This window comes from Lolium perenne, chromosome 2, assembly GCF_019359855.2.
Source record: "Lolium perenne isolate Kyuss_39 chromosome 2, Kyuss_2.0, whole genome shotgun sequence".
In the NCBI taxonomy this organism is placed as follows: Eukaryota; Viridiplantae; Streptophyta; class Magnoliopsida; order Poales; family Poaceae; genus Lolium; species Lolium perenne.
In genome coordinates, this window is record NC_067245.2 from 218894418 (window position 1) to 218915279 (window position 20862).

Genomic DNA, 20862 nt, shown 5'->3' on the forward strand with positions numbered 1-20862 from the left:
GGCTAGATGCGAGCCTTTTTATTTTTGTTGGTCGGGTATGGCGATGGCAATGCTGTCGGTGTAGGTTCTAACGGCCGTCAACCAACGCTAACTTACGGCGGGTCAGCGCCAACTACACGGCACACTAACGGCCCCTGTCATCGTAGATGTGGCCTGATGGTCTCATGTTGCTACGCTGACGGGAGCCGTCCGTCGGCGTTGATGCCACTTCCTGTAGTGGGATAGCTTCAAACAATAGATATGCAGCGGAAAACACAAGCACACACAAGTAACAGAAGGATTTACGTGGAAACCGTCCTCAAGATGAGGAGGGGAAAACTACGGGTGTGGACCAACCGGTCCATGCAAGTTTCACGGTGAGCAACCTAGGTACAACCTTCTCTAGAGCATCTAGATATTAGAACACACTTCACCTCATTGCCCACTAGCGACAACAACCACCACCAAAGGTAAGGCAGAGATATCACAATTTCTACCCCATTCGGTAATCAATGAACTGCTCTTAAATTGCAGATCCAATCAACACCAAATTTAGTATATAAGTAGACATATGAGTCCCCAACGTACTACAACAATCATCTCAATCGTACACCATTTGCATACCTAAACTATTCATCTCCCAAAACTGATGTGTGCTGAAACTGCAATAATCAAAACTGACAAAATCGCTCTCAAATCTGATTCTATCATGGCCCAAATCTCGAACCAGCTAAACATATTGAAGTATTGAAAGTAAGGAATAAGCTCACCAAGTTTGGAGTCAATCCAAAAACATTTAAGCTTTCAAAGACCAGCTTAAAAACAGACCGATCAGATCTAAAAAATCTAGACATAAATCACCTCTCCTTTCCCTCTTCACACTTGGTTGTGATGTTCTAGTGTGTCCTCTCACCTCTCACAAGTCACAACAGTCACGTTCTGACTTGATTCTTGCTTTCTCACGTACACTACTAGAAAATCATTAGTTCCGGTCATGTTTTGATCTGGGACTAATGTGAGCATTAATTTTTTTAGGTTTTAGGTTTTGCAGAAAACAATTTTAAAATTTTAAAAATTTATTGTTTTTTATTTATTCAAAATTATTATTACATCATTATTTTTGTTTATTAAAAGAATTATTTGAAATTCAAACAATAAAGAAGTATGACATCGTGACCAACATGTTAATAGGATTGATATGATACTAGTATCAATAACGTGGATGTTAGAGCACTTGGAAGCGGGACGGAAGGAACTGAGAAGTGAAACGTGCTAGTGCTGGAGCAGTCTGAGGATGAGTGACCGAGCGGAAAGTTTAACCACAAGTGAGCAATTGGACTTGAGAATAACTGTAGTTAGAGAGTAAACTAGCCAAATAACTGAAATACTAGAAATTCTGAAAAAAAATATAGAAAAATGAGGGAGTGGAAAAGAATAAGAAAAAAAAATAAATAAATAGCCGTCATGACCTTTAGTCCCGGTTGGTATTACAAACTGGAACTAAAGGTTCTTCGCCTCGACGCGCGTCCCACGTGGAGAAGCCTTTAGTCCCGAGTCGCAGCACAACCGGGACTAAAGGAGGGCCTTTAGTCCCGATTCTGTAATCTCGTTTGCAAAACAGATTCTGTAATCTCGTTTGCAAAATAGGGACTAAAGACCCGTTTTCTAGTAGTGTTAGTATCTAGACATGTTTAAGTGCGGAGATACATTCGTATTTAGAAAAAATGGAGCAAGTTATTGTAGGATAGAGGGAGTAGCTTTGTTTTAGGACACCAGATTGTCTTCCGGCATTACTGAAGATCAAGACGGCCATTCTTGAGTAGAAAGATGGAAAATTTCCATATAAAAAAATGGATCATCAAGGTGCAACTTACATGCAATTCCCCACGCAATAATGATAAATTAAATATGTTGGGAGGCTGACTTTTATAATTGAAAGTTTCACTGTTACGAAGTCCTGTAATCTTACGAAAAACATAGGGCCTGTGTGTTGTGAAATGTATATGTGGATCTAGCCCTTTCCAACAGTTCGGATTTTTGGTTCAAGTGGCTAGTGCATGAAGCTTAACATGGTATCAGAGCCCCAAGTCTCGAGTTCAAATTCTGGCTTTCACATGGTTTTCGCAATTAAGCCTAAAAATTGTTGTTGCTCCCCTCTTTAGCCACCGCTGATGCCCCCATGTCTCGAGTTCAAATTCTGGCTTTCACATGGTTTTCGCAATTAAGGCTAAAAATTGTTGTTGCCCCCCTCTTTAGCCACGCTGATGCCCTGTTTCGGTGTGCTCAGGGCCGGCCCTGACATTTCAGGGGCCCGGTGCAGAACAATAAAAGGGGTCATATATATACACATAAAAAGATGATTTTTGATAATTTCAATAGAAACTTAATGGAGTGCCGCTACTACCCTATTCCCCTTGCTCCCTTTCTTCAACCTTTAGCCTCTCTCTAAAACTTATACTGATTGGGAAATGAGGAAAGAGAAGTAGAGAAGTGGTGAAGAAATCAAATCGATGGATGAACAAGAACGACTAACCTAGAAAAATATATAGGAGAGATTGTACTACTAACCATTGCAAATCCAAGAGGGATTTCTTGGGAATCAATGAATCATAATCTCTTCCTCTATTAGTTCCTCGAAGATAGCTAAAAATCTTGATGAGAAAGAGCCGCCCCATCGTTGGCGCCTCGACGATGATCGGGAAACGGAAAAGCATAACGAAGAGGAGAGGAGAGAAATCGATGCGATGAGCGGATGAGGGACGGGAAGATACAGGCCTAGAATAGAGTCAACCGGCTGGTCTACTTTTTCTACAGCGATCTGCATTCGTACATGCAGTACATGCAATGCTTCAAAGGCCTTCTATGATAGGGCACATGAGCTCATTTTTTATTGGGAAAAAAAAAGGTCCAAGTGAATAGCATTGCAGCTGTATCAAACTTTCATCAGGGGGGCCCTAGCGATCGGGAGGCCCAGTGCGGCCGCACCGGATGCACCGGCTCAGCGCCGGGCCTGGGTGTGCTCTTCTTCTTTCACGTGTTGACTTTCTCTTCTCCCGTCACACGTGAGTGGAGGTGTTGTGAAATGTATATGTGGATTGTCTAGCCCTTTCTAACAGTTTGGACTTTTGGTTCAAGTGGCTAGTGCATGAAGCTTAACACTGTGGACCTGTAATTTTGGCAGGCGGGTATTTGCCAATTCGGTCCTGTGTGGCATATTCAAAGTGGCCTACACCCGTGCGGTGGCGCGTCTTTTCCACGGGAGACAGGTCTTATAATTCAACAAGATATCCACCATAGGTGAACAGGGAAGGGTAGAGGAATAACTGGTACAGTAGTGGTAGATCGATGCTAGTTAGTAGCTTACACGTCAGTAAGTACACAAGAAAAATTGAGCTGCACCAAGAAGATGCCAATGCGTGTGGGGGACTGGGCCAGCTGGGGGGATATATTTCCTCCTAGTGTCTTTGCAGTCTTTCAGGAGATGGCTTGTCGACGACAATTGATCCCTTCCTTAGTCCAGGGTCTTGCAAACCATGTTTAGATTAGCACAAGCAACACCATTTTCAAGCAGTAACCGTCGGTGATTCACATGCTTGTCAATGTGAGATAGAGAAAGAAGGGGAACGGAGACAAGTGTACAGCCCGAGAGAGAAGATGGGAAACATGTTACAAGATGAAGCAACCATTCTATCAGAAGTGACCGAAACGTACTGTAACAAACAGTACATACGCTATTTGATTGCGTCAGTGATGTAACGATCAGTGGAAAACACAGCTCGGTCGATGTCTAATTCGATTTGCCAAGGAAGAGACCGGCAGACGGAAGATGGGCTCATCTCACGGCATTCATGCCAGAGATAAAATAGAAAGAAAGCAGAGGAAGGAAGCTGATCTTCGCCTGCTGTTGCTCCCTCCAACACCACCCACCGATCCACTGCCAGCAGACGGATGATGCGTACTACTGGGATGGCAGTGCAGCTGAGGGAGATCCATACATGGTGGTGCACTGGTGCTTGCAACAGTAGCAGAGGGGGATAAGCCCGGAGGGCAGAGTCCAGAGCACATTCGAGCCCCCAAGATAGAGGAGTGCTGGAGTGGAAAACCCACCCACACGGAGAGCGATTGTACCCAGAACCTCATGGTAATATAATCAATCACACATTGCCCCAGTTGAGAGCTCAGATGAGCTCGACTGAGAGCATGCAGATAGAGGTAGGTTTTTTTTAACGAAATAGGGAGGAAACCAGTTTTCAAGAACTAATTAACGGGGACAAAATAGACCGATCAAGTTTTGAAAAAAAAACATAATGTACAGAATAGTAAAGATCTGTTTCTGCATATTTTGGTACTACCTCCGGCCCAAATTAATGAGACGGATTAAGGCGCAGTCATATATACTATGCCCACTTCTAATGTACTCCTGAGCTGTGCCAGTTAATTTGGGCAGGATGAAGTAATAAATATGACCATCTGCTAGCTCTGAAGAAAAGTTGCTATACAAAGAAAGATAGACTACAAGAGTTACTCAACCTGTTGCGCATAAGCTAATTTTGTGATTTTTTAGCATGTCGCAGATGGTCATATGTTTTTTACCGAAGTTTACAAGCTCAAGTTTCTATCCACTTTTATCCGAATGAACTTCGGATCCATAATGTTTTCTCAAGTTGGAAGATGTGATTTTTGCAAAGTTTCAGAAATGGTTTCCCTATGTATCCAATGTCCAGCACTTTCCCATGCAAATCCAGGTTTATAAGTTAATAAGTATCATAGTAACTAGTTCAGGAATGTAGTTGGTATCTAACTAGAGATTTCAATTCAAGCACGTCACAACCTTTGATCTGTTTATCAATCTAAATAATCATGGAAAGGCAGAGGCAGGATTACTCAAGTACTAGCGTAAGAATATGAAGAAGAAACATGCATGTGCTGAGTTGATAGTGCAAGGACACTCGTACAATGGTTGGAGATCCTGTCGAGCTGTTCCCTTGCTTGCCTTGTCCACAGAAGATCGATGCAGATACACAACTGCGTCATCAAGACGTCACCCGAGCGGGTGGACCCACAGAAGCTCCGTTTGTATGATCCGTGGGCCTTTCTCTCCGGGGGTTATAGGTACCCCCACCTCTACGTGTGCTGCTGCTGCTGCCATGCCACCACCAGCACCACGCCACCACTTCATTTGCATGCACCGGAGCTCAAGTGGTGCATGGACTTTGCCTAATCTTATATGGGCATGGCCTGCCATAAAGAGACATAGCATGCACAAAAACCCTTCCTAAAGAGAAGCGCTAGAGAGAGGGGCAGAAAAAGTAGAATGAAAAGTGTTGCGAGTAGTGTCTAGTGTGTGCATGCATGAGTGTGTGCACCATGAAATGATTGACTATCATATCTCTCTTTTCTTTCTTTTATATGAGGGCACAGATTGAGCTGTTAGGATACTTACCTGGAAGATTCTGATGATCAGGAGGGCTGTTAAGCTTGTAGACTGCATGCATCAGGATAAACATCTCACCAAATATTATCATCTAGTCATTGAAGAGATTAACAGCTTATCCAAACTACATCCACCCAAATCAATCCCCTCTGTCAGCTGATACATAAGCCTCTCTCTGCCCACAGGGCAGATGTGTCTCTTACTGATTGGGCTACATCGCTTACTTAGCACTGGTATTTTTACCAAAATGCTCAAACAGCTTCGTGTCACTGTCATGGATCATTGTCATAATAGTGATGTCTGCCGAATTATCTCTGTCTATTGCTAACTGAGCCAGCGAAGTAACTTGAAATGATTGATATGTCTTTTTTCGATGAAGCAGTTCGCACACATGAGCACAAAATCGATGGGCGAAAAGGATACTGGAGGGAGCTTGAGTGGCTTCATCTCCAAGTGATGCGCTTTGTACTTTGCCACAACTCCACTGAACTCTCTGCTGCAACTTGCTCTGGCCTGGGGGATTATAACAATGGTGATGTGTGAAGAAGGGTGACGACGGCATGACATGAGGAGGAATGCAGCCATGCCAGACAAAATTTATACAGTAACCGCACCCACGAGACCCACTACTAGGATGCAGGACGCTTCCTAGACCATTTGTGCTGGTAATTTCAGAACACGGTTGATGATGCCCAATTTTGTTGGACCTGACCTTTCCATCACATATCACCCAGTGAGAAGTTAAGCTGTCATGATATGGGCAAAGAAATATGGGCATGTCAGTTTGACAAAAGGGTGGGTCATAGCCTTCAGACACCAACAGAAATGATCTAGTAATAATTTTTCTTTATTGTTCTAATACAAGCTGGAGTTCTTTTATTAACTGGTTCACTACAGATAAACAGATTCACTAAGATGAATCAATATGACTAACAGTATACACTCTACATTAAAACTGAAGAGTATAGAACATCTGGTATTGGCTTAAAAAATAGAAATGAGGTAGTATGCAAAATTATTTCAGAATATGCAGCGGTCAAAACTAAATCAAGGTAGTATTTGTTGGTTCAAACAAAAGGTACTGTTTGTTGCATGATTGCTTGATATGTACAGGATATCCATCACACATCAAATAAGAGAGAAAGTCAAAACTCCCGTCTAATCAGCACCATAATTTAACTGCAAGATGAGGTTTCTCATTACTTGTGCTTGCAACCTAACCAAACCAATTGTTGATTCTGTCATCTCATCTAGCTCGTCATTCACATCTCCGGCCGGACCTCAGATATGGATGGACTTATGAAAGAACTGAGGAAACTCCAATCACATGATATTACCCTATATTGACAGTTCGCTTGGGCAGACATGGTATTTTGAAGTGTACCTAAAGTAGCACACAAGCATTGTGTTAGATTATGATGCAAGAGTCTGCCATTGAAACTTTGGATGACATGGTTATGCAATATAACATATCCAAGAGGAGTCAACGATCAAATGCACCCTCAAAAGGCTATCCTAATTAAGGACACCCAAACCAGCATCATTGCTAGACAAGAAACTGTCTGTCTTGCTCTTCAGCTTTGTAATAAAATATGTAGAACATGATGAGGCACCATGCATGCATGCATTGATAGGCTCGGTTAGCTCATAACGATCCATCTAAGTAGTAAACCAATTTGCAGTAAGTCCTCAGAACATCAAATAGGAGACACTGATCCTCTGTCCAAATCCAACATCAGTCTTTGCATAACATCATTAGTTTCCTCCATATAAAAAACTGAGAGGAAGGAAAGCATGGCACTTAAGTTGGCAGGCTTCTCAAAGCAACCATGCTGCAGCCGCCTCAAAAACCTTTCAACACTCCTTGAATTGCACGTCTCTCCCTCTCTGGACATACAATATACACACGCATACAGCCCCTATAAATACCACGAAGACACACGTGAAGCAAGCACCCCTGCTCTCGTGTTCCTTCCTCACATCCTTCCATCTGCCTCTAGTCTATCTAATTCTAGTGTGCTTGCACCCCAGCACATATGGGTGGGTCTACTAACCTTCCTCCTGGTTTCCACTTCTTCCCATCCGACGAAGAACTCGTCATCCATTTCCTCCGTCGCAAGGCCTCTCTCCTCCCATGCCGACCTGATATTGTCCCTACACTGCCTCTGAATCGTTACGATCCATGGGAACTGAACGGTACGCACCTAATACTTCTTTCACAAACTCTTTTACTTGTCCCAAGTCACAGGATCATGTCCTTAATGTTGAGCCTTGATATCCGACGACTATTTCCAGGCAAAGCACTTAAAGCAGGGAACCAGTGGTACTTCTTCAGCCACGCGACACAGAGTAGGACTTCACGAAATGGGCACTGGAATCCCGTCGGCGCTGATGAGTTGGTAAGTAGCGGTGGTTCTAATGTCGGTCTAAAGAAGACGTTCATCTTCTCCATTGGAGAAGAGCCCTTTCAGGCTACCAAAACCAACTGGGTTATGAATGAGTACCACTTACTCGACGGGAATGGGAGTAGCAGCAGTTCAGGTAGTTCACGCAAGCGGTCCCACAAGAAGAAAGGCCACTCAGACAAAGTGAGTTGCTGCATTAATGTTATTGATTTAGCATTTTTTTAGCTCTGCATTTAGCATTACTACATCACAGACATGTCCAACATGCATGGATTATCATTGTAGGAATCCAGCAATTGGGTGATAAGTCGGGTGTTCGAGTCGAGCTGCAATTCTCATGCGAGCTTCCAAGAGGAGGACATGGAGCTTTCATGTTTAGACGAGGTGTTCCTATCCTTAGATGACTATGATGAAGTCAGTTTGCCGAAAAATTAGAATCCTTGTTAGCAAGGTTCATAGAGTAGGTTTTGTGCCTACCATGCCATCTGATCATGATGATTCTCATAAGAAAAGTTTATTCCTTGACGATTAGATGATTTGGTAGGCGTTAAACCTAACTCGCGCCAGCTAGACCAGAGATGTAATTATTCTCCTCCAAGAAGATGCATGAAACAAATTTAATATGCTTTAACTACTATGCAATATTAGTATGTAATGGATACTCTTTTTCTCCAAGAGATTGCTCCAGCATTTGATGGTTCCTTCTTAATTACAAAGTGATAGTCCTGGATGATCATTAGTATGAAGTCAACAGTGATCACCATAAAGTGGCCTGTGGGGGTTAGGACTTGGGACTGGTTTTGGAAATATGCAGGCAATGCTTGCGCCTGCCTACTTCCCATCCAACTCATAGTGTTTCTATGTGTTGTGACTCGATGTTATTGTGACCACAAGCAAAGGCAAACAGGGTCAGTCATACGCTTTTAGATCACAGGGATAAAAAAAGAGCATGGTTGGAACTTGCGCAAGGATATTGCAGTTGATGTCACCAATGAGATAAGCTCCAAAAGGTGATAATGTATATGCGTGTGCATTGCAGACAGAAAGTGTGCATGTGTGGGGAAGTGGTACCGGCGTACCGCTATGCACTTCTAATACTTGCCAAAGCAGTTACCTGATAATCAGGCAACTACTGAAGTATGTAAACATGTTTAGTTGTTTGCAGTGGACACTGCATAGTGCACTGGCTTTAGATCACTAATCATGGATAGCAACTGTTCAGACTTTTTTTAGTACTAAAAAGGTTATTGACTTCTTGATCCAGCCCTGCAAATGCGATGATATTATTCCTGTCTGTCCTAAGACATGTTGGTAGTACCTTCATCCATAGTTTCAGCATGCCTTCCGTTACTTTTCATGGCTTGCAATGCATGCTGACATGGTAATGATCGATCATACATAAGTGAACAGGAAAAGCGTGGATAAACAAAAGGAAGAACTAAGCTAATAATAAAACTATGCTAGTGGTTGACATGTGTTATCGTCTGAGAGTTTAATCTAATGACTTTCCTATTGACACAGTACAGGAAGAGATGAATGTGAAGTTCACATTCCGACATTAAAAGACAAATATAAGAAAATAAAATTACATGTTTCAAGTCATTTCTCTACATTCTCTTAAATCACAGTGTCGAGTATGGCTATAATATTGCTCAAGGCAAATGTGACAAGAAAATGTATTCTTTGCAGAAAAGTTCCAACGTTATGAACAGTAATAAATATAGGATATTGATATAAATGCACCGAGACAATATCTGAAGCAATAGGAAGTTTGGAACTAACCGTACTTGAGCTGCCGGCCCTTCATAGCCATCTAGTGACAAGTAGATAACACCATACACCAAATAACTCTCCACGACCCCCTGAAAGAAGAAACAATTGAAATGAATCATTGGTTCCAAGATGAATTCTTGTGGATATATACACATCATGACACTTAATGTTCAGAAAGCCAAAACTGTGTGTATCACTGGGTTCTAGTCTTTCAGAATTTGAATGGAATTTCTAATTAACAATATATTATTTGAATATTCTATTACATTCTTAAAATCACTCTAAAAGAAATAGGAAAGAGTTCTCTACACCACTTATTTGGCGCATTACCTATGCTTAGTAACTTTTTGTCCCCATTGATATCCACATAGTTACATTAGCTTCTATCCAAAGGTTGCATAATGTAGTGCACATCAGCACATGCTTTACCATGTAACCATTGTCCCACTTAGCGCATATACCTTATCATGGAAATCATTTCCTCAAATGAGCAAACCACCAATTAAAAAGATTGCTAGCAAAGCCATTTTAAACGGAGATTAGGCAGGCCAGAAACCAAACCTGTAATGCATTACCTACTACAATGGACAAAACAATTGATAGCTTTACCTTTACTGATTAGTAATACATCTGTAACTTTCAACAAGTACATGTTGGGTTCCTCAGGTGATGACACAAAGTTACAGATCAGCAACTAAGTGAAACTTCCTATGGGGTCCAGTGTCATGCATGTGATGCTCCTTTGTTGGACACCAATTATGTCCTTTAGAGATGAACTCGTCGATGCGTGTGGCTAGTGGCCAGGTCTGTTTCAATCCTGCCAAACTCATTATGTTAGATGGCATCAAAGCAACATAGGACCACTAGAAGACTGATCCTAGAAGAATGGGGGCATTGAACCTGAATGGAACAACTCAGGTTAATTAGTTGACATGGCAAATGATGAGGATCATCAATAATCTCACTAGCACTTTACACCTATTGTGGAGCCATCTCAATTTTTTCCCATTCTCCGAGACCACACCTGCCAAATTGGCATGAAACACATCCCGCGACTGAACACCTGAAACGCTATCTACCTGGAGGTTTGGTTTCACTCTGTGCGATCCAGCGCGCTTTGAAGAACATGTTTATATTTTCAGAATTGTCTTCCCACAGCTTAGTATTAAATGTTCACATAAAGATAGTCCAGCAGCACAAACACTAGCTATAGCAAAGCAGAAGCACAAGGATAGGTGCAGGCCAATTCAGTAACTGAAGAACAGCACACAGACAAATGTCATCTTTTGAGCGTGGAAATCTGAGCACTAACCAAACCGATTGCAAATCCTCTGAAGCCGAAGATGGTGATAGAAATAGAAGCATGTAAGTTATAATAACATAAAATATAATAATGTCGATAAAGATCAACTACCAACCAAAGTGATTGCAAAGTTTGATGAACTAAACCCTAAATTTCTGAACCCACATTCCAAGCGGCTTTTTCAAAATCTTCCACTCCACTCTCCCCACCCTCCAAGTTACGGCTCGAAGGATCTCTAACGCAGCATTCTACATCACAGGGAACCGCAATTTCAGGTAAGCGAACCACAAACTGAAGTAAGCAGGCGCGCGCGTGCAATCTCTCTGTTTGGCTAGGACAGAAGATAAAATAAATAAATAAAACCTTCGTGGGGTTAAGCGGGTGAGCCGAGTGGTCTTGGGGAAGAGCACCTTGAGGTTCTCCGGTGGCAGACTTCGCCGGAGTTACCGCCAGCGCCACCGCCGGCGACCAGAGGGCTTCTCGTACAGGGTAGAGAAAAATCGAAGTAGAAAAAGAAAGGGAGGCGGAGAAATAACAATAATCCTACACCTACGGGCTGCTGCTACGGACTGCTGCTACGGACGAGACGTGGCATCGCAGGTTTGGATGCGGTTGTTCCTATGAATCCGGAGGCTGATGCACCACTGATTGCCAACTCAGTCTGTAAGACTAATCCGTAAGAAAACAGCCCGTATGTGTAGCATTACTCGGCCTCGGCCCATGAATCCTGCCGGCCCACCCTAGAGGCCTCTCGGAGTTATGCGTCCAGGCTGTCGCCGGATCTTGCCTCAACAAAAAAAGAAAAAAAAAAAGCTGTGGCCGGATCCGCCGTTGCCGCCAAATTTCGAATCCGACTCCGGGACGAACTCGACGAAGCCAACCGTGACCCCCACGCAACCACATGCCCCGATCGATATTACCCCACTCTCAACCCGCCGATCTTGTTCGATTTCGCTCTCTCTCCCCAGCCTCTCTCTCTCTCTCTCTCTCTCTCTCTCTCTCTCTCCACTTTCTTGATCGCCACACCACACGCGCGCTCCGGATCGCGATTCCGAGATACAGACGGCGATGGCTCTCGCGTCAGGATTCTGCGCAAGCGAGAGCTCCGTCTCCTCGCCGCCGCCGTACACTCCGGGCACGCCGTCCTCGCCGCCGTCCCACTACGGCCTGATGCGGATGCCGACGGGCGCCCCGTTTCTCTTGGGCTTCAGCGTCGGCAGCGAGACCTACGGATACTACGAAGAGTACACGCCGTCGAGCCCCGCAGGCTCCTCCCTGGATTACTCGCCGTCGAGCCCTCTGCCTCGCGCCGGGTCGCCGGATTACACTCCGTCAGAGTCCTCCGCTGCATCACCATACTACACTCCGTCGACTCCTCCATGCCGCGCCCCTTCGCCGGATTACACTCCCGGTACGCCGCCTCGGTCCTTCCTGGTCTCTGACGCCGAGTCGCGTATGCCGCCAGACTACACGTCCGGCACGCCCTCTTCGTCCCTCCAGGTGTCTGACGCCGAGTCGCGCATGCCGGCAGACTACACGCCCGGCACGCCGTCTTCGCCCCTCCTGGTGTCTGACGCCGAGTCGCGTATGGCGCCGGACTACACGCCCGGCACGCTGTCTTCATCCCTCCTGGTGTCTGACGCCGAGTCGCGCATGTCGGCGTTGTTAGGATTAAGCACGATCCGACACCGGCAGGGTGTCGTGTGCTCCGTCCGTATACATACCGTATACGAGTGTCCGGGTAGGATTAGTGTTGCACTCCTAATCGGTTTGCATCAAGGTCTAGCTTAGCATATATATATGTAACTATCCCTTGTAATCTGTACCCAGAAATTAAGAGAAAAGAAAGACGAGGCTCGACACGAGCCTCTAGCAATCCAAATCGTGTTATTACGTTGTGTTTCGGCGAGACAGAAATCGTCAGAAGTATTAAGTACGTGCTAGGAAAGCAATCTAGCTAAGCTACGTACTCGTGCGTGTCCAAGATCGATCAAGCAACCAGCTTGGTTGCTTAGCTCGACTTGTGGTTTGTTCGTGCGTGCGTCTCGCCGGATCGTTGTTCGTCGTCGCTCACGCCGGAAAGTACACGGCGTATCGGGCCAGTTCTAACAATTGGTATCAGAGCCAAGTTCATCGTCCGTGATCTACTGAAAGTACAAGGAGGTCATGGCGATGGTCAAGGTTGGCGAGACATCGGCACCGGTGGTGGAGACGGTGGGGCCGGCTTTGTATCCGCGCCTCGATCGCAAGGACTACGGGCTTTGGGCCCTCAACATGGAGGTGGCCATGGAAGCTGCGGAGATCTGGGAGGCCGTTGATCCCGGCGGCGATGATTACGTCAAGGGAGGCGCGAAGTACACGAAGGATCGCAAAGCACTAACGGCGATCTATTCCGTCGTGCCGAAGGACGTGATGCAACACCTCGTCGGAAAGAAGTCGGCGAAGGATGCGTGGGAGACGATCAAGACCTTGCACCAAGGTCATGCCCGCGTGAGGGAAGCGCATCTTCAAACTTTGACGAAAAGTTATGAAGATCTGAAGATGGAGGAAAGCGAGACGGTTGATCAGTTTGCCGCCCGTTTCGTCACCCTCATCAACGCAATCAGGGGTTATGGCGAGAGGTTGGATGAGGTCAAGAACGTCAGAAGGTTCTTGCGTGCCGCACCGGGGCGGTACATGCAGATTGTTACATCGATCGAACAGTGTATTGACCTGAATACACTGACGGTTGATGATCTCGTCGGAAGATTCAAGGCCCACGACGAGAGAATCCGGCTCAGCTTCGATGACCCGGACCAGAGTGAGCACTTGATGCTCACAAAGCAGCAGTGGATGACTCTTTCGAAAGAAAAGCAAGGAGGGTCCACGAGCCGCAGCAACGGGAAGGAGAAGCAACGCCCGGCGAAAAAGTACATCGCTGAGCAGGAGGAGGAAGATGACGAAGCTCCACCGCGAAGGAAGTTTGACATAAAGAAAGTAAGGTGTCATAAATGCGGGAAGCTTGGTCACTTCAAATCTGATTGCCGAGAACCACCGAAGGAGAGGGCCTTCATGGCCCAGCAAGGAGATGATGGACCAATGATGCTGATGCTCGAGGAGTGCGGGCAGATGTATAAGGAGGAGTTAGCTCCTCCGGTGCCGGCTATGGAGATTGTGACGCTCATGGAAGAGAAGGTTTACCTTCATGACAAGCGAGGGACGAAGACGGGTGGCAACGTCTGGTGCCTCGACACGGGCGCGAGCAATCATATGACCGGCGTCAAGTCCCTATTCTCAGAATTAGATCTCTCGGTGGGAGGCACCGTTCGATTCGGTGACGGGTCAACGGTCGATATCGCAGGGCGAGGCAATGTCCTGCTTGAGATGCAGTATGGCGGTCCTAAGGTACTCACTAGTGTGTACTATATTCCCAAGTTAAAGAGAAATATCATCAGTCTTGGTACCCTTGCGGAGCGTGGATGCAAGATTGTGATCGAAGATGACTATCTATGGGGATATGATCGCCAAAGGAAGCTTATGATGAAGGTGGAGAGGTCGAAGAACAGACTCTACTACCTAGACTTGGATCGGGTGGATCCGAAGAACAGACTCTACTACCTAGACTTGGATCGGGTGGATCCAGTGTTCCAAGATAAATCCAAGTCTGTCACGCATGACATAATTTGCGAGAAAGAAAAATCGTGGCATCCAGCTGAGGCTAAAGGTGCAGACGGGGTAGACATCCCAGCAAAACATGCAAAGAAACATGCACGTTATATGCCTCGGTTATGTCAAGAGATACTCAACTTTGCTGTTGCTAGCATCAATGAAGGTCGTACATGTACGGGACAACCAGAAGGCAGCGCTACACTTGGAAGCAATCAAGCAAGCAGCAGTGGGCTAAGATGGCCAGAAGTAGGCGGACCAGAAGGAAGTGGCTCGCCAGGAGAAGATCCATCGGGAGGTCTAGCAAAAGGAGAAGGGCAAAGCAGCTCAGTAACCAGGCTGAACAACGCACTTGATGTGAGGCTAGAAACATGCGGCAGCATAGCTAACAGGCCATCCAGCCTGTGCGTCGTGAAGCCAGAAGAAGCTCCTCGTGAGGAGCTGGATCCAGAGGAAGCATCAGGGGCTCACGTCCCAGAAGGAAGAGAAATTTCAGCCGTGAACGGGCTAGGAAAAAGCTCAGAAGGAATTAGCCCTGTACGTAGGTGTCTAGGCCAAAAGGACCGGCCGGAAACGTACGAGCTAGAAGATGGCAGTTTTAAGGAGCGATCAGAAATCAGCGTTGCTAGTCACGCTAGTCACGAGAGGAAGCTAGCTTTCTTAGGTAAGCTACGTGAGCTAGCTACTAGGTACATGTTCAGCTTCGGCCAAGAGTACCGGCCAGCTGTAAATCGAGTAGGCTATTCCTCGACAAGAGAGGATTTTGTCGAACGGGAATATTTATTCACCAAGGAAGAGGTGAAGGCAGAAGATGCGGACATGGATGGTAAGCGTCAAGCCATGGAGAAGCCGACGAAAGTAAAAGCGGTGACATGGAAGACACAAGGAACGACGAAAGCAATGTCGACAAGGACGGTCAAAACGGTGAAAGCAATACCGAGGGTAACACCTACGCAAAGTAAGTGGCGTATTTGGGACCCTGGTCGAGGTGAAGCGCACGTCGTGCTTAGGGGGGTGATTGTTAGGATTAAGCACGATCCGACACCGGCAGGGTGTCGTGTGCTCCGTCCGTATACATACCGTATACGAGTGTCCGGGTAGGATTAGTGTTGCACTCCTAATCGGTTTGCATCAAGGTCTAGCTTAGCATATATATATGTAACTATCCCTTGTAATCTGTACCCAGAAATTAAGAGAAAAGAAAGACGAGGCTCGACACGAGCCTCTAGCAATCCAAATCGTGTTATTACGTTGTGTTTCGGCGAGACAGAAATCGTCAGAAGTATTAAGTACGTGCTAGGAAAGCAATCTAGCTAAGCTACGTACTCGTGCGTGTCCAAGATCGATCAAGCAACCAGCTTGGTTGCTTAGCTCGACTTGTGGTTTGTTCGTGCGTGCGTCTCGCCGGATCGTTGTTCGTCGTCGCTCACGCCGGAAAGTACACGGCGTATCGGGCCAGTTCTAACAGGCGTACTACTCACCTTCGACTCCTTCCAGTCGCGCCGCGTCGCCAGACTACACGCCCAGTACGCCGCCTCCATCGCCCCTGGTGTCTGACGCCGAGTCACGCATGTCGACGCCTCGCCGCCGTCACCATCCCTACCGGAGGAGCAGCGCCAGCACGTGCTCCTCGTGCATCAGCCGCATCAGCCGGAGCAGGCATCAGCGAGCCTTGGGGTTTTAGACATCTTGTAATTGGACATAATGGATTCTCTATGTAAAAAATCTTCGCCCTTGTATGCCGTGCGTTGTCTGTGTATTCTCCTTGGCGGATCTTGTATTATGCTGCACGAATTGATGAATATATATGTGCAGAATTCTAGCGAAGAATTGAGATTATTCTTGTTGTCCTGATCCATTGTTTCTTCTCGTTTGTGATTTGTGAATTGTGATGGCTTACAGTTCCTTGTTCCTGACTGATGCAATTGTTTTCTTCAGATTAATTCTCTAACGACCTTCAGTGAGATAATCAACTGTTGATCTCACCCGGACCCGGCAACTGTAGTTTTGACATCTTCTGTGTGTGAAGTCTGAGATAATCAAATATTTCCTGTAAAATTGAAGCAATCGTAAATTGAGCATTTCTGAAGAATCAATTCTGCTAGTGCTCTGCGCGCTGTCTTTTCAGAAAACAGTCTCTTGCCCATATCACAGTAGGGGAGCTTTGGGCCAAGTTGTTGAAGGGGCAGCTTTCGGTCTAGTTTTCACTAGATACATGGGCTAAATAGTAAGGGAATGAAAGTTGGACGAAAGATTTTTTTTTTTGAGAGCAACCACATATTCCATTAATCGAAAACCAAGTTACATGAAGCAACACATGTGGAAACTAAAAGATAAACCGGGATAAAATGATTATCCTGAATTTGCAGATAAAATTCTAAAAGATCGAGAAATACAAAACGATCCCTAGGGTTTCTGCAACCACCGTAGCCAGCGGCCGCCGTCCAATTCCAACACCGCTAAGACGAACGCAAGAAGAGACGCCGAGTCTCCACCTTTGCAAGATCCAAAAAAGCACCATCGCCAACGAGCCTTTGTGAGTCGATGAACAGGCCCTCATGCTGCATTGCTGCTCAGCTAACAACGAACTTCATCCTAAAAAAAGCTAACAACGAACTTCCCTAAAAAAAACTTAACGACTGACCGAAAAAACGGGAGATTCACTTTTGATTTGGGGTGCATATGTTGCCTTTACACATTTTAAAATGTGAAAAAGTTCCAAAAAAAATCAAATGTACATATCCACATTTTATATGCGCATGTAAGTTTCAGGAAAAAACAACAATTATTGTCCTATGTGTAAGAAAAATAAATAAAAAATACGCGTGCAAATACTTACTTAAGCATCGGATTTTATCTTTTTTACATAGCCTACATAAACAAATAGATTTTTCAGGAAACGACTTGGTGCGCACATACGTTGTAAAGATCTCCACACGACATTTTCTAGAGTTTTTTTTTTACATTTCTAAATGTTTATAAATATATTATAAATAAAGAGAGCATATGCACCCCAGAGCTGAAACACTAGACAAGCTAACAACAATCTAATTGTCATCAAGAGAACAAAGGAGCTAAATTGAGATTATTCTTGTTGTCCTGATCCATTGTTTCTTCTCGTTTGTGATTTGTGAATTGTGATGGCTTACAGTTCCTTTGTTCCTGACTGATGCAATTGTTTTCTTCAGATTAATTCTCTAACGACCTTCAGTGAGATAATCAACTGTTGGTCTCACCCAGACCCGGCAAGGCAACTGTAGTTTTTGACATCTTCTGTGTGAGAAGTCTGAGATAATCAAATGTTTTCTGTAAAATTGAAGCAACCGTATACTAAATTGAGTATTTCTGAAGAATCAATTCTGCTAGTGCTCTGCGCGCTGTCTTTTCAGAAAACAGTCTCTTCTTGCCCATATCACAGTAGGGGAGCTTTGGGCCAAGTTGTTGAAGGGGCAGCTTTCGGTCTAGTTTTCACTAGATACATGGGCCAAATAGTAAGGGAATGAAAGTTGGACGAAAGAGTTCGTGTGCCCCTCATGCTGCATTGCTGCTCAGCTAACTACGAACTTTATCTTAAAAAAAAACCTAACGACTGACCAAAAAAACGGGAGATTCACTTTTGATTTGGGGTGCATATGTTGCCTTTACGCATTTTAAATTGTGAAAAAGTTCAAAAAAAAATCAAATGTACATATCCACATTTTATATGCGCATGTAAGTTTCAGGGAAAAACAACAATTATTGTCCTATGTGTAAGAAAAATAAAAAAATTACGCGTGCAAATACTGATTTAAGCATCGGATTTTATCTTTTTTACATAGCCTACATAAACAAATAGATTTTTCAGGAAACGACTTGGTGCGCACATATGTTGTAAAGACCTCCACACGACATTTTCTAGAGCTCTTTTTACATTTCTAAATATTTATAAATATATTATAAATAAAGAGAGCATATGCTCCCCAGAGCCAAAACGCTAGACAAGCTAACAACAATCTAATTGTCATCAAGATAACAAAGGAGCTAACAATAGACTAATATTAGAAGGAGAAAACACAAATTTTGATCAACACGCCAATAATGGAGAGAGAAAACACTAGATATACCTGTAAACGTGCATGCCTGGCCTGATAATCCCGAGCCAAGCCCGACCATGACTACGGGTCGGGCCTAGGCGGGCCTAGGCTTAGGTTTTCTGAGAAATAAGGAGGAGGGGACAAGCCAGGCCCGCAACCCGAGGCTTGATGGGCTATTCCTCTGTTGGGTAGGGTCTAAGCCTAATTTTAGGGTTTGACTTCCAGGCTAAACCTGGGCCTATGTTTTTTTTTGCATCGGACTTTGTTCATCCCGGTTCGAGAAATACCCGGGTATAACACAAAATTGTGTGCTTGTTTTGATGCCCACTATTAGAGAAAATTGTAGCATGGCACGTGTCCAAAAATTGTTTTAACACAAAAATACAACTGTGTTTTTTAAATGATAACCTTGAATCTAAGAGTAAGTATGTGGGACCCATGTGGCATTGACTATGGATGCGGCTTGGCTTATTTTCAGATTGAGCCAATACGTGGGGTTGGCTCGAGCTATATATTGAAAATCACATATATTCAAAATTTTGGGCAAACTGGAAATAATGCTTCAGCTATTTTAAGAGAAAAACTTTCAAATTATAACCTCACCTCTTATATTTACACGGTGTCTACGTACGTATTTGGAGCTTCAGCTTTGACCATCCATTTGATCAATGTATTTATGTGCCACAAAATTACATGAATTCATAAAAAATCGTGTGACTTATATGGCACATGCTAACTCACATGTCACCGGTCAAATCGGTGCTCAAAGTTCAATCACGAATCACTAGACGTACAGTAAGGATCGGAGGATGAGTATGAATAACTGATGCTGGGCAACATGCTCCCACATCTAAAGGTATAATTGCCGCACCCCCATGGGGCTCTCACAGCGATTAGCGCTTCGTGGCCGTTGGATCTTTTCAGATGGGGTCTTGCGATGCATCTTGGCTATTCATTTTTTTCACTTTGTAGTATAAAAGGGCTCCCGGCAGTTGAAACCCTAGCCGCCACAGCCAAATTCCGTCGCGCCATCTTCTCCAATCGGCTGGCTCGCTCGTTCTCCCAATCCTCTCGCTCACCCCACTCTCGTCCTCTTCTCCTCCTCCTTTGGCTCTTCTCCCTCTTCCTCCAGGCTCCCACCCTCCAATCTTTGTGTTGTCCTCACTCCCCCAATCCCCATCCCCAACATGGAGCTCATGGCCCATGGCGCCCCACCTCCTCTATCCCTTTACTCTTTCTCATGCCCTAGATCGTCCTTGTACACAACAAGAAGGGCTTCTGGTCTAGGTGCTAGAGGAATAAGTGGTGGCAAGAAGAGGAGCAAGAGGAGGAGAAGGAAGAATGAAGAATTGAAGATCCCCACCTTCTCTGTCCGATTTCTCTTGAACTAGCTCAAAGGGTGAGTTTTCCCACCCTCTATGATAATCCTAGGTTCTGTAAATGGTGGTTCCTAGGTGCAAATGGCTGGGGATTAGTAAGATCAAGTGGAAATTAGATGAATCATGTTTCTATATTCCCGTTCTAGACATACAGGTTCACAGATCGTCAGTTTTGACTACCCTCTTGGCCGAAGTAGAGAATGCTTATTTGGAGTGATTTGTATGTCTCGTTTCTGCGGTCGTTTTGAGTGGTCACTCACTATATTTGGTGCAGCGGTTTAGCTGCAGCGACGGAAACAAGTAAACATGTTTCTATATTCCTGTTTCTAGACATACAGGTTCACGGATCATCAGTTTTGACTATCCAGGTGGTCGAATTAGAGAAAACTTAGTTGGAGTGATTTATAGGTCTCGTTTCTGCGATTGTTTTGAGTGGTCATTCACTAAATTTGGTTCAGCGGTTTAGCTGCAGTGCCGAAAACAAGTTTCTGGTCCGTTATTGCAAAACAGTATTTTCATAGCTTTTGTTCATAGTTTTTCATAGCTTATTAATAATTGTTCATAGTATTTTCCAGCCTATTAACATCCACACCTTAACATATACATACATGGTTTCAGCCCAAAATAGTTCTCTATACGGGTCATGTGTTTCATTTTATAGGTGGACCAGTTTGTTCGTTAACAAGGTAAATCGCAATTGCAGCCTTTTATGATGCATTGTTTGTACTTCAACCAGGTGGAGAATTTCTCCATGTTCTCTACCTCCAAAGCCTAAGATTGAGTTAGCGGAATTTGGTTTCTTTGGTGATTCGTGCACATTTTGCAGGTTAAGGGGCTACATATCCATTGGAGCGGATAGAGTGTGGCTGCA

At 44.7% G+C, this 20862-nt stretch overlaps 1 protein-coding gene and 1 long non-coding RNA gene across 3 annotated transcripts; one reads left to right on the top strand and one right to left on the bottom strand.

The window, feature by feature from the left end:
• Nucleotides 1–6428: 6428 nt before the first annotated feature.
• Nucleotides 6429–11524, bottom strand: LOC127334913 (uncharacterized). Of its 2 annotated transcripts, XR_007872519.1 has the most exons (5): nucleotides 11305–11524; nucleotides 10201–10408; nucleotides 9922–10052; nucleotides 9601–9680; nucleotides 6429–6797 (listed from the first exon to the last, which is right to left on the bottom strand). It is a non-coding gene; the product is annotated as an uncharacterized lncRNA (long non-coding RNA). The 2 variants fall into 2 exon arrangements; XR_007872518.1 differs by having other exon boundaries at nucleotides 9922–10408.
• LOC127334911 (NAC domain-containing protein 104) lies at nucleotides 7345–8468 on the top strand. The gene is made up of 3 exons (XM_051361460.2): nucleotides 7345–7609; nucleotides 7709–8001; nucleotides 8104–8468. The coding sequence occupies exons 1-3, from the start codon at nucleotides 7450–7452 to the stop codon at nucleotides 8251–8253; spliced, it is 603 nt and encodes a 200-aa protein (XP_051217420.1). The 5' UTR covers nucleotides 7345–7449; the 3' UTR covers nucleotides 8254–8468.
• Nucleotides 11525–20862: the final 9338 nt, after the last annotated feature.